Source organism: Tiliqua scincoides, chromosome 3 (genome assembly GCF_035046505.1).
Source record: "Tiliqua scincoides isolate rTilSci1 chromosome 3, rTilSci1.hap2, whole genome shotgun sequence".
In the NCBI taxonomy this organism is placed as follows: domain Eukaryota; kingdom Metazoa; phylum Chordata; class Lepidosauria; order Squamata; family Scincidae; genus Tiliqua; species Tiliqua scincoides.
In genome coordinates, this window is record NC_089823.1 from 173,272,402 (window position 1) to 173,288,167 (window position 15,766).

At 46.0% G+C, this 15,766-nt stretch overlaps 1 protein-coding gene across 2 annotated transcripts in view; it reads left to right on the forward strand.

Moving 5' to 3' along the window:
- The first annotated feature begins 940 nt into the window (after nucleotides 1-940).
- Nucleotides 941-15,766, forward strand: part of CPXM2 (carboxypeptidase X, M14 family member 2) — a 112,340-nt gene continuing 97,514 nt past the window's right edge. Inside the window, exon 1 of one of the 2 annotated variants that reach the window (XM_066619003.1) lies at nucleotides 941-1,509. In XM_066619003.1, the coding sequence (XP_066475100.1) occupies nucleotides 1,188-1,509 (322 nt within the window). In that variant the 5' untranslated portion in view covers nucleotides 941-1,187. The remainder of the gene's footprint in view (nucleotides 1,510-15,766) is intronic. The other variant, XM_066619002.1, reaches the window with a different exon arrangement.

Sequence of the window (15,766 nt, forward strand, 5' to 3'; positions counted from 1 at the left end):
CAAATGGTAAAATAAGAAAACAGGTTATTTAGTTAACTCAACCCTAGAGCTGACATGCGTTTGGATAAGCTAGAAAGTGAATGAAGTTCATATGATGTTTTCTGTACATCTGTATGACTATAGTAGAACAGCAGAGAGAAGTCACACCATTTGATCTTTAGTCATATTTTGGGTGGTGAAGGTTATTTCAGATGTTTTAATTTTATATTTCTGTTTTGAAAAACGCTTAAGTGGAATATTTTGCATACTTTCCGGAAAGTGAAGCCCATGGGTCCTGTTTTCCAGGACCATCAGATCAGAGGAAAAGTTCTGCTGAAACATCCTAAAACAATAAACAGCAGTGAAGATGTGAAAGAAAATCTAGAAGTGCAAGAGGGAGAAAAATTTGTGCACAATATCCTGATTATGAACCTCTTAGACCATCAAGGGGTTTTAGGGAACAAATGCACAATATATGCTTTCCTATGCTGGGTTTAATCTGCACCTGTTTTCGATCAAGAGCTGGAGGAGTAGAAGGAATTTTTACAAGCATGTTTTCCTTTCTAGGTTATATATTCTGAATGCAATCTTAATATTCTTTAGGGGGGAGAGCCCTAAACCACACGAGAAAACATTTCCCCTTCCACACTTTCATCTAAATGCACTATACTATACATAGCCCTGGCAAGAAAAAGAGATGCATTTTGTAAAGGGATTTGGAGACAGGAAGGCTCGTGGCCAATTCTTTTGCTTTTCCCCATGCCTTTGAATAAACAGTGTCCAGACACAGCATTGTATCAGGACGGAAAGAACGGAAAGTCAAGAGTTTGATAAAGTTTGAACAGGCCTGGGGGAAGTGAGCGAGGGAGAGCAGGGAAGATCTATAAAGGCTTCAGCTAGTCACACCTGCCAAGTGTCAGCTCTCTCTTCTCTTGTATGTCTGCATGTGTGTCTGGCTGGTGAGCCTTGATGATCACATGAACCTCAGGCAGCAGCAAACTCCCTCCCTCCTCCGCTCCCTCCCTGCCTTCCCAGTCCTCACTCCCACTTCATTACTTGCAACTTTTGCAAACTAGTCCAAAGCAGAAGCGCTCATCCCAGACTCTGCTCTTTTTTTCTGGGAGTCACTAACTGCCAAGATTCCTGTTGTTCCTCTCTGCTGAACCTAGTTTGGATATTCCCAGAGGAACTTTTTCTAGGGGAAAAAAATGATTTCCCTCTGCAAGAAAGCCTCTTATGCTCAGCTCTGTCTTGTGCTCTGTTTTTTTGATCTGGCAGTGTTTGGGGATACAACCTGGGCTCTACCTATGGAAGATCAGGATTACTATCTACAGGAAATAATCAACAGAGATCATTATTATTCATTTCCTGATCCTGAGGAATTTTCACCTTTCACAGAGCAACCAAGGGAGGAAGAAACAGAACCCCCTGCAGAGACAGAAGAGCCCCCGAGATTCAGATCAGACAAAAAGGAGTTAAAACCCAAGAAAACCAACAAAAAGGATAAAGTGATTCTTGAGACCCCACCAGGTAACTTTGCTCCTTCACTTTCAGGCAGGTCTCAAAGGACTTGGGCTTTTCCCCCATAATACCCTAAGCAAAAATAGTACTGTACTAACTGTACTGGCAATGATGTTAACCACCCCAATATTAATAGCAGCTGTTATGCGAATAGAATTGGTGAACGTTTTGATTTGAAATTCTAATTTTAACCTTAATCTTCACTGTCTTGGGAAGACTCAACATTGTTTCCACTTATTCTCTCTTCATTGAAACACTTTTAAGAAAAATTCTCATAATCAAATTTGCTAACAAAGTGAACAGAATTTTTCCTTCTTAATTACTGCTGATATCTGGCTTTTTGCCTTGTTAGAGCATGTAACACAGATACGTTATAACCAAATACAGAGATCTGTGGTTTTTGGACTCAGATCTTATTGCAGGTTCACAGAGAAGTTTGGGGATTAGTTCCACAATTAAGCGCATGGACTGGGATTTGGTATCAGATTAAAGCCCACTGAAACACAGCTATAAGAGGATGTGTTTCATTATAATGGGATCAGATTGTTAATTTTTATTGAGCAAAGTGTAATTCAATGGGGCTGGGATTCAGGACACTGAAGTTCTGTGACTTACAGTGCAATCCTGTGCGTGTCTACTTAGAAGTAAACCCACTGAATTCAATGCAACATGGGCAAGGGTGTACGAGAGCAGCTTTAAGTCATTGCAGTGGCTACTCACCATCATCAGTGCAGATGGTGCTTTACACTTTGTGTACCAATTATTCATTTATCATTTTTACACCTGAGTTTATTTATCTTCATGCGCATTGGGTTAAAGAAGCTGAGTGATTTGCTCAGAGTTGCCCAATTCACTTCATGGCTGAGGAGGGATTTATTCCTGGGTATGTTGCATTCAGTGTCCAGATTTTTTAGTTCATACTGAGTGTTCCCTGTGCCTATTTGCATACAAGCAGGTATTCTATTCCTGCTCCTTCCTGGTATTGGTTTATTGAGGGACACTGAAGTGTTGGGACAGGGAACATATCAAGATCTTGTTCAGATATGCTCTCTAAGACAGTGTTTCCCAAAATGTGGATCACAGCCTGGCATTAGGTGGGTCACTAAAGGATGATGGAAAGATCAGATAACTAATTGCCTCAAGCCCTGGTGTTATTCAAAAATCAGATACTGTAGCTGCTGATTACCCTGCAAAGAGCTCAACTCCTACAGTTTGCAAGCAGATGTAAATATAGGGAGATAAATTTTTCAGGGTCTTTTTCTGATTATTATTACTTATAAATAAATGAACAAAATATTATTTCTTTTTAGATCTCCTTTTTTAAAAGTCTGGTAAACCTGGGTGAGTCCTGATAGAGTGTTGTTGTTTAAAGAAGGTGCTAACAAGTTTGGGTACCACTGCTCTAAGATATTGTTTCGAGAGGTATAGTGATGTACTATGAAAGGAATATGTTAATCCAGCACATTGTCTTAAGCAACACTTGCAGCTTATAGCTATATCTGCTTCACTGAAATGTAGCAATGTGAACTCTGCCTTTTCACACCTCCTAGGGTATCTGTGTAGTATCTTTTTGAGGATAGAGAAATTTTACATTGAAATCGGCTTCAGTTTTTTGTCCTGTATGGATGCCTCTGTGTCAGTTGATCACGAAAAGTACCTAAGGTTTTATTTACACGTGGGCAAGAAAACAACAATTAGGGTCTCCCACTAAATAGTACAAACAATATTTAGCATTAATTGAATGCTGCAAATTTAGGTGTGGGGATAACAGCCTGCCACTGTAACGATGTATTCCAGAGCAAACCAGTGCTTTCTAGTGTAAAGAAGAAAATTCACTTGGCATGTATTAAATGCACTGTTTTGTTTTTGCTGAATGGACTAAAGGCATGTTGCATTAATTAGATATTTGTAGCAAACAATCAGCTGACTCTGGAATGAAGCAAAGCCAAGGGACAGGAATTAGGATCATGTGATCAGCCCTTTGGCTGAGCAGCTGGTACCAATCAGTACACAGTTGCTCTGAAAAACTGGAGTGGTGCTACAATTCATAGTAGTCTGCAAGCTACAGCAACTTAAATATACCCTGCCCTTGGATCAATGTAATCTACTCTATTATAACCAAGCCTAAGTATGTTAGAAAGCATGTTCCTCTGTTATTTACTCCTATCTCCATTGCTTCCTTTACCTCTGTTTCCCCTATACCATTCTGAATTTTAGATAGTAAACCCTTTAGGGCCCCGACTCATTTTCTTGCACTTTGTAACTGCACAGTGCTTTCATGATATAAATTACATCCAAAGGACAAACATAATGGGGAAAGATGGTTCAAATGCAGCTGTTCTACACAGCATGCTAGCCAAAAATCAACGTTCTGCTCTTCTTCTATCCATTTCAAACAGTGCCATCACGTTTTAGAATAACAATATAGGAGAAACTATATTGTATTCAGCCCAACCTGTTTCAGGTTCATAACTCTTCTTCACTGGGATTGGTTAACCCATTTTTGCCCAGCCCACAGGTGTACACATTTGGTCCCTGTTGCATATATGCAAAATTGGGCAGAAATGGTTTAAACCAGTGGTTCTCAAACTTTGAGGGAGCTTTACTCCCTCAGTAAGTTCTTGCGGGGGAGGGGCTAGGATCCCCAGGATCACGTTGCTAAGGGGGGGCAAGGGGGTGCTTGTGACATACTTTGTATAATGTAGGGCTGCAGCAGGCTACAGGAGGTGTGGGGAGCCCTGCGCAGCCCTCTGCAGTGCTCCCCAATGCTTGGAACCCGCAATAGAAGCAGGTGCAAAGCACTTCCGTTTTGCAGGAGGTACTTTGCACCTGCTTCTATTGCGGGTTCCACGTGTTGGGGAGCACTGCGCAGGGGTCCCCACACCTCCTGCAGGCTGCTGCAGCCCTATGTTGTACAAAGTAAGTCACAAGCACCCCCCTTGCCCCCATTATCAACACGATCCCCAGGATCGCGTCGCTGCCTCCCTCCCCTTCTCCCTCCCCTTAAAGGGACGGGGGAAGTGTTACACAAATTGGTGGGTCGTGACCCACCAGTTTGAGAACCACTGGCTTAAACAAAGCAGTCTCTGATGCTGACTCAGAGTAACTTGGGCTGAATAACATCTTTCCAGTCACCTTTGAGTCATCCCCCTGGCCCTTCCACCTGCTCACTCTTCTTTAGCAAGCAAGTGTTGGGACCAATTCTGGTTTTTGTTTTAAATATTTTAAGGGAACATTTGCAAACATTATCACACTAATTGGCAGAACCATAGCCTGATATCTTTGACCAACTAAATGCTTTCCAGGCATATGTGCAACTGATGCTTCTAATGAGATAGTCACTTCATTTCCCTGTGCTAGGAGTCTTAATGCATTGCTGCCTAGAGAAACATGGTATAGTTGGGTTCTGTTGTGGCTAAAGACTGAGCTATGAACCAGGGAGTTGGGATCTTGCCTCTACCATAAATTCAATAAGTAGCTTTAAGTTAACTATCTTTCAAACTCATCCTCCATCTGAAATATGAGAATTGTAAAGCTTGATTTATACAGGTAAAGCATTCTGTCCACAGGCCAGGTTAGCTCATACATAAGAACAGCTGAAATTGGCCTCCATGAGGTTTCTGTCTCTGTTTGCCCACCTCACCACTCTTCTCTTCCTGCTCCCTCAATTTGAAAAGAGGGGAATGGACTAGAAGAAGTGTGGAGAAGAGTGGAGTGATAGGCAACTCTAGCTCTTCTACTTCTTTCCCCTCTTTTGTAATCCAGGGAGCAGCAACAGGAGTGGGAGAAGCGGCAGGTGATGTGCTACCTGATAAGGATGGCAGCATTTGATGTACTATCTCAAGTCCAAGTGTCCTGGGCTGGCCCTGTACATGGATCTCTGATCACATGGCCCACATGGATGTAATGTTAATGCATTTAATACTGATGGGTAGAAGCATGCGTGATCATGCATGAAACACACACATCTATCTACCTATTCCCACCCCTGACCTGCCGATAGGAAAGAACTTTATTCGTAGCATACACTGTCTATAAAACCTTATTATCTCACAGTGCAAATGGAGTGCTGAAGAAGAAGTATAATAGATTATTCAAAGACGCTGACTGTGTCCATAGTAGAGGCAAAATCTGATCTAGGGACTTCTTGGTTCACCACACAAGCATCCCTCTAGATCAGAGGTGTGGGCCAAATGCAACCCCTGGTAGTACTTTATCTGTTCCTGGTTAAAGTTGGGTATTCCCAGCGTGATAACTGGGCTCTCTCATAACTTGAAAACTGAACAAGATTTGCACATTTTCTCTTCTGTCATTGCAGCTAATGAGTTTGTAAATGAGAACAAAGTGATTATTTCTGGCCATCATCTGCTTAAGGAAGTGATTCCTGCTTAATGATGTCACTTATGACCCTCAGCAGGCACCATGAATGCTATCTTTGGCCCTCTGCATGAAGTGAGTTTGACATTCCTGCTCTAGATAGTGCAATATGGCAATTATCATTTACAAACATGACATTATAAATATGTAGTACATGAATTCACACTACCAACTGTGCCTGCATCATATAAAAAAATCAGGCCCAACACTGACCTACCATCTAGGTAGGGCATAAAGATTACTGCGGTAATGTATTGTAAGGTGTGTTGGACATTTTTACAAGTGCTAAGTAAATAGTGGACTTTTTTTGTTGAAAAGCAGCATATAAATATTCTTAATATTAGTATAAGCAAAAAAACTAGCCCAAACTACTATAGCATGAGGGAAATATCCAGCAAAATGTACATCTTCCAACCTTAATATAAAAAATTTCTTGGCAGGGAAAAGTTGCATAGTAGCCTTTTAGGATGAGATCTATGTTTTCCATTCAGCTTATCCAGCTTAGGATAAAAATATCCAGCCAAAGTTGCCAGATGTCTCCGTGCCAAATGTCTCTTAATAACATTCCTGTAAAAAAGGCATCACAGATTCCATTGTGTTTCTAATTATTGACAAGAAGATATGTCACAAGTCTTAAGGTACACTTGCCTCCCTGCATGCTATCTACATGCACTTGCCTCCAGTAGACAAGGGGGAATACATGGTCAGTCACTGTGACATGTTTGCGCAACATTTCGCAGATAAAATTGATTGTATTTGTCACAACTTGGATGCCATATTGGCAATGTCTGACGGTCCCCTTGGCAACTGCTTGTCCAGTGTTGTGGGATTCTTTTCAGCTTGTGCAGCCTGAGGATGTGGACAGACTCCTTTGGAGTGTGAGGCCATCTGCCTGCCTGCTTGACCCTTGCCCCAGCTTGGCTGATAAGAGCTGCCCGGGGTGGACTGGCTGAGTGGACAGGGAGGGTGGTCAACTCTTCCTTGATGGAGGGGATGTTACCACTCGCTTTGCAATGGGCAGTGGTTCGCCCCCTCCTGAAGAAGCCCTCCCTGGATTCCACTTTGTTAGATAACTACCGGCCAGTCTCCAACATCCCGTTTCTGGGCAAGGTAATTGAGTGGGTGGTGGCGGCCCAACTCCAGAGGGTCTTGGATGAAGCGGATTATCTGGATCCTTTTCAATCTGGTTTCAGGCCGGGCTTTGGGACGGAAACTGCCTTGGTGGATGACCTACGCTGGGGACTGGACAGGGGGAGTGCGTCCCTGTTGGTCCTGCTGGACCTCTCAGTGGCTTTCGATACCATCAACCATGGTATCCTTCTGGGCCGATTGGCCGAGTTGGGAGTTAGAGGCACTGTTTTGCGGTGGTTCTGCTCCTACTTGGAGGATTGGTCCCAGATGGTGGTGCTGGGGGATGCCTGTTCGACACCCTGCCCTTGAGGTGTGAGGTGCCACAGGGCTCAATTCTGTCCCCCATGCTATTTAACATCTACATGAAACTGCTGGGACAGGTCATCCGAGGGATTGGAGTGGGATGCCATCAATATGCCGATGACACCCAGCTCTATCTCTCCTTTCCTCCAGACTCCAGGGTGGCGGTTGAGGGCCTGGAGCGCTGTCTGGAGGCAGTGAGGATCTGGATGGGGGCTAACAAGCTGAAATTAAATCAGGATAAGACAGAGGCTCTCCTGGTTTGGAAATCCTCGATGCGGGTGCTGGACTATCAGCTTGCGCTGAATGGGGTTGCACTGCCCCTGAAGGAGCAGGTCCGCATCTTGGGGGTCCACCTGGACTCACAGCTGCTCCTGGATTCCCAGGTGGTGGCTGTGGCTAGGAGGGCCTTTGCTCAGCTTCGTCTGGTGCGCCAGCTGTGGCCGTACTTGGATCGTGCAGACCTGGCCATGGTGATCCATGCCTCGGTGACATTGAGGTTAGATTACTGTAATGTGCTCTATGTGGGGCCGCCCTTGAAGATGGTTCAGAAACTGCAACCAGTGCAGAATTTGGCGGCCCGTGTGGTTACCTGAGGTAGGCGGTTTGACCCTGACAGTCTGCTTCTCCAGTGGCTGTACTGGCTGCCCATTCGTTTCCGAATTATCCTCGATGCAGGTGCTGGATTATCGGCTTGCTCTGAATGGGGTTGCACTCCCTCTGAAGGAGCAGGTTCGCAGTTTGGGGGTCCTCCTAGACTCGCAGCTGCTCCTGGATTCCCAGGTGGTGGCTGTGGCTAGGGGGGCCTTCGCTCAGCTTCAGCTGGTGCGCCAGCTGCGGCCGTACTTGGATCGTGCAGACCTGGCCACGGTGATCCATGCCATGGTGACATCGAGGTTAGATTATTGTAACGTGCTCTATGTGGGGCTGCCTTTGAAGATGGTTCGGAAACTGCAACAAGTGCAGAATGCGGCAGCCCATGTGGTCACTGGAGCTAGGTGGTTTGACTCTGTCAGTCCGCTTCTCTGGGGGCTACATTGGCTGCCCATTCGTTTCCGGGCCCAATTCAAGGTGCTGGTTTTGACCTTTAAAGCCCTATACTGCTCTGGGCCAGGATATCTTAGAGACCGCCTACTCCCGTACAATCTGGCTCGCCCTCTCAGGTCATCAGAGAAGGCCTTTTTACAAGTGCCGCCACCCAAGGAGGTCCGGGAGGCGGCTGCAAGAAATAGGGCCTTCTCGGTAGTGGCACCAGCATTATGGAACTCCCTTCCCCTTGACTTGAGAATGGCTCCCTCTCTTGAGAGTTTCTGGCGAGGCCTGAAGACACTGCTGTTTACACAAGCCTTCTGATTCTTTGGCCTTTTTAACATTTTTTACACATTTTGTAGTTTTTACAGGCTTGATTCCTCTGTAACTTGCTCTTTTGTACTCTTTTTATTCTGTCTTTTAATCTGATTACTGTTTTTTAAGGTCGCTGTTACTGTGTTTTTAATGTTTTTATCTGCTATTTGTTTTAATTTATGTTTTAAATGTGTTTTTATATGTTGTTAGCCGCCCTGGGTCCCTTTTAGGGAGAAGGGCAGGATATAAATAAAGTTTATTATTTATTATTATTATTTCCGGGTCCAATTCAAGGTGCTGGTTTTGACCTTTAAAGCTCTATACTGCTCTGGGCCAGGGTATCTTAGCGATCGCCTACTCCTGTACAATCCGGCTCATCCTCTTAGGTAATCAGAGAAGGCCTTTTTACAAGTGCCACCGCCTAAGGAGGTACGTGGGGCGGCCGCAAGAAATAGGGCCTTCTTGGTAGTGGCACCAACGCTATGGAACTCCCTTCCCCTTGACTTGAGAATGGCTCCCTCTCTTGAGACTTTTTGGCAAGGCCTGAAAACCCTTCTGTTTAAACAAGCCTTCTGAGTTCTCGGCCTTTTTAACATCTTTTATATTTTTTACAGGCCTGATTCTTTTATGATTTGCTGCTGCTCTATGCTCTTTTTACCGGACTATTTTTTATCTGACTGTTGTTTTTATGATATGTGTTAATATGTTTTTATTTGTTTTAAATTATGTTTTTAATCTGTTTTAATCTGTTGTAAGCCGCCTTGAGTCCCTTCGGGGAGAAAGGTGGGGTAAAAATAAAGTAGTAGTAGTAGTAGTAGTAGTAGTAGTAGTAGTAGTAGTAGTAGTAGTAGTTGTTGTTATTATTATCACTCATTGCAAAACAAAGGGTATTTCTGTCTTTCATAGATGAACACCAACAACAAGAGAGGCTCAAATGAGCTTTAAGTGGCATGTGTTAAACAAGTCTAAATCTTTTGAATTGGACTAATCAAACTCTGGACTTGAGAGAGTGACAGAAACAGGTCTTGACTTAAAGCTTGTCTTAAAACTCAATTTCATGCATTTTTAAAAATTTATTTATTGAGAATATGTGTTTTGTCCTATCAAAATACCTGTTTTGTCCTATCAGTGCAATGGCTAATGCAACTGACCACACAGTTTAAAGACAGTGGATTGTATCCAAAGATAAGGTATCTAGATCAAAAATAGACAAACCTTGTATATTAACTCAGATCATAAACACATTTACCTGGGATTAAGTTCCATTGAATTCAATGAAAATTACTTCTGAGTAGGGATGCATAGGATTGTGCTGTCTGTCTAGTCTCTAACCTAAACTTGAAACACAAAGGTTTCAGAGATTGAGGGTGAGGGGGTGGGGTGGGAGCAAAACTGGAATGATTTGGTGTGGGGGTGGGGAGATAGCAAAACTGAAGCAAACTGGATGGGACAGAATGGGCAACCCTGGAACAAACTGTGAGGAGAAAACAGTGTTGGAGAAGAGTGCAGAAGAAAGAAGCCAAAGTGAGGGAAAAGTGACACTGGGGGAATGGGGCTGAGCAGTGGCGGACCTGCCACTGAATGAATGGGGCAGATGCCCTGGGCACAGAGCCTCACGTGACTTTAGGACCACATGGGAGCCTCCCTGAGGCTCCTGACACAATCAGAAACTGTGCTTCCGGTTTGCCAGAAGCACAGTTTAAAGCATGGGGAAGCTTCAGGAGGCTTTCAGGGAGGGGCATCCGGTTCGGGACTCATGGGGAAAGCATTCATGGGGAAGTTTTCAGGAGGGGCATCCGGTTCGGGACTCCTCATCCCTATGGGATGAGGATGGGGAGGTTAGAGAACAACAAGACAAAGGCAGGGTAGGAGAAGAAATTGGGAAAGGTAGGGTGATGGGATGTGATAGACGGTTTGGCACAATGAGAGGATGTGGGGACAAAGGAGCGAATAAGCAGCCCATCCTGGGGCATTCCGTGTATAAATGCTTTTATGCGAATGCCCGAAGTCTACGAGCAAAGGTGGGAGAACTGGAATGTCTGGTGACAAGGGAAAATATTGACATAGTGGGCATAACGGAAACCTGGTGGAATGCGGAGAATCAGTGGGATACCGCAATCCCGGGCTATAAACTCTACAGGAGGGACAGGCAGGGGCGTGTTGGAGGTGGGGTGGCCCTTTATGTTAAGGAAGGGATAGAATCCAGCAAAGTAGAGATTGAAGGTGGGTCCGACTCCACCGTAGAATCTCTGTGGGTTAAATTACCAGGCTTGTGCAGCAATGTAATACTGGGGGCGTGCTATCGTCCTCCAGACCAGAAATCTGATGGGGACCTTGAAATGAGGAAACAGATCAGGGAGGTGACAAGGAAGGACAGGGTTGTAATCATGGGGGACTTCAATTATCCTCATATTGACTGGGTCAATTTGTGTTCTGGTCACGATAAGGAAACCGGATTTCTTGACGTGCTGAATGACTGTGGCTTAGATCAGCTAGTCAAGGAGCCCACCAGAGGACAGGTGACTCTGGATTTAATTTTGTGCGGTACGCAGGACCTGGTTAGAGATGTAAACGTTACTGAGCCATTGGGGAACAGTGATCATGCTGCGATCCGTTTTGATGTGCACGTTGGGGGAAGAATACCAAGCAAATCTCTAACAAAAACCCTTGACTTCCGACGGGCGGACTTCCCTCAAATGAGGAGGCTGGTTAGAAGGAGGTTGAAAGGGAGGGTAAAAAGAGTCCAGTCTCTCCAGAGTGCATGGAGGCTGCTTAAAACAACAGTAATAGAGGCCCAGCAGAGGTGTATACCGCAAAGAAAGAAGGGTTCCACTAAATCCAGGAGAGTGCCCGCATGGCTAACCAGCCAAGTTAGAGAGGCTGTGAAGGGCAAGGATGCTTCCTTCCGTAAATGGAAGTCTTGCCCTAATGAAGAGAATAAAAAGGAACATAAACTGTGGCAAAAGAAATGTAAGAAGGTGATAGGGGAGGCCAAGCGAGACTATGAGGAACGCATGGCCAGCAACATTAAGGGGAATAATAAAAGCTTCTTCAAATATGTTAGAAGCAGGAAACCCGCCAGAGAAGCGGTTGGCCCTCTGGATGGTGAGGGAGGGAAAGGGGAGATAAAAGGAGACTTAGAGATGGCAGAAAAATTAAATGAGTTCTTTGCATCTGTCTTCACGGCAGAAGACCTTGGGCAGATACCGCTGCCCGAACGGCCCCTCCTAACCGAGGAGTTAAGTCAGATAGAGGTTAAAAGAGAAGATGTTTCAGACCTCATTGATAAATTAAAGATCAATAAGTCACCGGGCCCTGATGGCATACACCCAAGGGTTATTAAGGAATTGAAGAATGAAGTTGCAGATCTCTTGACTAAGGTATGCAACTTGTCCCTCAAAACGGCCACGGTACCAGAAGATTGGAGGATAGCAAATGTCACGCCTATTTTTAAAAAGGGAAAGAGGGGGGACCCGGGAAACTATAGGCCGGTCAGCCTAACATCCATACCGGGTAAGATGGTGGAATGCCTCATCAAAGATAGGATCTCAAAACACATAGACGAACAGGCCTTGCTGAGGGAGAGTCAGCATGGCTTCTGTAAGGGTAAGTCTTGCCTCACGAACCTTATAGAATTCTTTGAAAAGGTCAACAGGCATGTGGATGCGGGAGAACCCGTGGACATTATATATCTGGACTTTCAGAAGGCATTTGACACGGTCCCTCACCAAAGGCTACTGAAAAAACTCCACAGTCAGGGAATTAGAGGACAGGTCCTCTCGTGGATTGAGAACTGGTTGGAGGCCAGGAAGCAGAGAGTGGGTGTCAATGGGCAATTTTCACAATGGAGAGAGGTGAAAAGCGGTGTGCCCCAAGGATCTGTCCTGGGACCGGTGCTTTTCAACCTCTTCATAAATGACCTGGAGACAGGGTTGAGCAGTGAAGTGGCTAAGTTTGCAGACGACACCAAACTTTTCCGAGTGGTAAAGACCAGAAGTGATTGTGAGGAGCTCCAGAAGGATCTCTCCAGACTGGCAGAATGGGCAGCAAAATGGCAGATGCGCTTCAATGTCAGTAAGTGTAAAGTCATGCACATTGGGGCAAAAAATCAAAACTTTAGATATAGGCTGATGGGTTCTGAGCTGTCTGTGACAGATCAGGAGAGAGATCTTGGGGTGGTGGTGGACAGGTCGATGAAAGTGTCGACCCAATGTGCGGCGGCAGTGAAGAAGGCCAATTCTATGCTTGGGATCATTAGGAAGGGTATTGAGAACAAAACGGCTAGTATTATAATGCCGTTGTACAAATCGATGGTAAGGCCACACCTGGAGTATTGTGTCCAGTTCTGGTCGCCGCATCTCAAAAAAGACATAGTGGAAATGGAAAAGGTGCAAAAGAGAGCGACTAAGCTGATTACGGGGCTGGGGCACCTTCCTTATGAGGAAAGGCTACGGCGTTTGGGCCTCTTCAGCCTAGAAAAGAGACGCTTGAGGGGGGACATGATTGAGACATACAAAATTATGCAGGGGATGGACAGAGTGGATAGGGAGATGCTCTTTACACTCTCACATAATACCAGAACCAGGGGACATCCACTAAAATTGAGTGTTGGGCGGGTTAGGACAGACAAAAGAAAATATTTCTTTACTCAGCGCGTGGTTGGTCTGTGGAACTCCTTGCCACAGGATGTGGTGCTGGCGTCTAGCCTAGACGCCTTTAAAAGGGGATTGGACGAGTTTCTGGAGGAAAAATCCATTATGGGGTACAAGCCATGATGTGTATGCGCAACCTCCTGATTTTAGGAATGGGTTAAGTCAGAATGCCAGATGTAGGGGAGAGCACCAGGACGAGGTCTCTTGTTATCTGGTGTGCTCCCTGGGGCATTTGGTGGGCCGCTGTGAGATACAGGAAGCTGGACTAGATGGGCCTATGGCCTGATCCAGTGGGGCTGTTCTTATGTTCTTATGTTCTTATGTTCCCGATCTGTCCTGGAGTTGCGTGAGGCTCCATGAGCTCCAGGTATGTGGGGGGGGGGATGGATTTGTGTGCGGGAGGGTGGTGACTTCCTGCTGGCGGTGCCATCACAGACCTTTGCAGCTACTGGGGCTGAGAAGGCAAATGGGAAGGAGACGAGGGAAAGCAACACAGAGGAAAGACACAGCGAGCAGGGTTCCCATTTGCCTGCCTGTCTACTTGCTTTGAAAATCAAAGCACATTCACCAGCAGGAGGATTGGAAATTGATCCTTCTATTGCTTCTGTGCAGGCCATCATGGGGATGGGGGAAGAGAAAGGTGCTGGCAAAACCCCAAGCGGGGCCCTCTCAACAGCAGGCAGGTAGCTGCTGCTGTTCTCACTTGCTGCTCTCACTTGCTGCTGCCGCCACCCCACCCCCCCAATTCCAGAGCTTGTGCAGAGCTCCCAGCTGACATGTGCAGGAGGCTCTGGCTACAGTGAGAGCAGGGTAGTTCTGCTGACATGGCCAGGTCAGGAACAGTGATGAAGCCAAGCATCATTAATGTGGTGGCAGATTTTGCCATCCTGAAAATCCACTCTGTGTGAATGCCTTAGTTCACCTTAGATCGACCAGCACTGCCACTGGTTCTGAAGCACATGCTGGACCTGAATCTTGAATAAGAACCAAGTATGGGCCATATCCTATCCAACTTTCCAGCACTGATGTAGCTGTGCCAATGGGATGGGTGCTGCATTCTGCCGTGGAGGTACAGTCATGGAGACCTCCTCAAGGTGTGGGAATGCTTGTTCGCTTACCCCGGGGCTGCATTGAGGCTGCATCAGCACTGGAAAGTTGAATAGGATTGGGCCTTATGTCTCAGACTGCTATACTGTGGGAAAGATTCTAATATAAACATGCACCTTGGCCACTTTATGCATACTATGCAAAAGACATGCTGTCTCTATTTGCCATACCAGATGGAATTTAAGCTAATGGTCTGGCTGTGTTTGGAAGAGAAAATAGGATGCTTGCCATGTCCTCCTGTGTGCCAGCGATGGAAGAGAATTTCCACTTCCAACTCACAGTTTGTTCTGATTTTACAGCCTACACCCTGAGAATGAAGTCATCAGTGCCTTCATACTGCATTTTATACCCAACTGTTTGGTATAACAGGTATATTATCGTGAGCATTTGTGCAAAGCTATATATGCCGTCAGAGTCATGTCATGTGTCCGAAGAAGTTGGCTGTTGCCTAAGCTTAAGGCACAATCAGAGTCCTCAGAGTCCCCTTCCTTTGCATGTTTTCTGTACTGGTGATTATTTGTAAAAACAATACAGCCCCAGATCTGTGGATCTGGATCTGTATACATGGATACATCAAATCTGGATACAGGGATCTGATTCTGAAGCTATATTCTGCTATCTGTCCTTATAACTCAGAGAAGCACTTTTATGTTGTGCTGATTTCAGCAGGGGTGAGTAAAATACACCCTTAGCCCTTCCACTTGAAGCAGATGGGTGGCCCAATGCTACGGTGCTATCGGGGCCCCTCCAAGATGCCCTGACACCCAACTTACCCTGGAGCAGGCACCCCATGCCCAGGGTGGGGAGGCTTCCCTGCCCTTGAAGGGGGCAAAGAAGGTTGGCTCACCCCAACCAGCCAGAGGGGGCTGGCAGGGCCAACAAGGAACACTGCAGGAAACAAGCCAGGAACAGGAAGGGCCTTTTCTGCCCCACCTGGAGGAAGGGGAGGGGCCAAAGGGTGCGGGCTTGCTCCATAAAACAGGGAGGCCAGGGATGAGAGACAGTCAGTGTGAAGAAGGGAGCTGTGAGGTGAACAGCTCCTGCTCCTAGGCCAGGTCTGGCAGCTCTGCTAGGGAGGAGGGCAAGGGTGCTGGAACCCCCTCCCCTTCAGCCAATCTGAGGCCTCCCTGGAGGTGGAACAAGCCTGCTCCAGGTCCCTCCAGGGCAGGGACGCTACAGGTGCTCCAGGGCTGCAAGATCCGGTGGCACTGAAATGGCTGCCACATTATCCCGCGGGGCCAGAGCAACTGCGAGACTCTCCTTGGGGGGAAAGGAACATTTGTTTCCTTACACTGGGTAGAGCTTCACTGGCGCCAATGGGTCTCCTCAGAACTGCACCCACTGTTTAGTCAAAG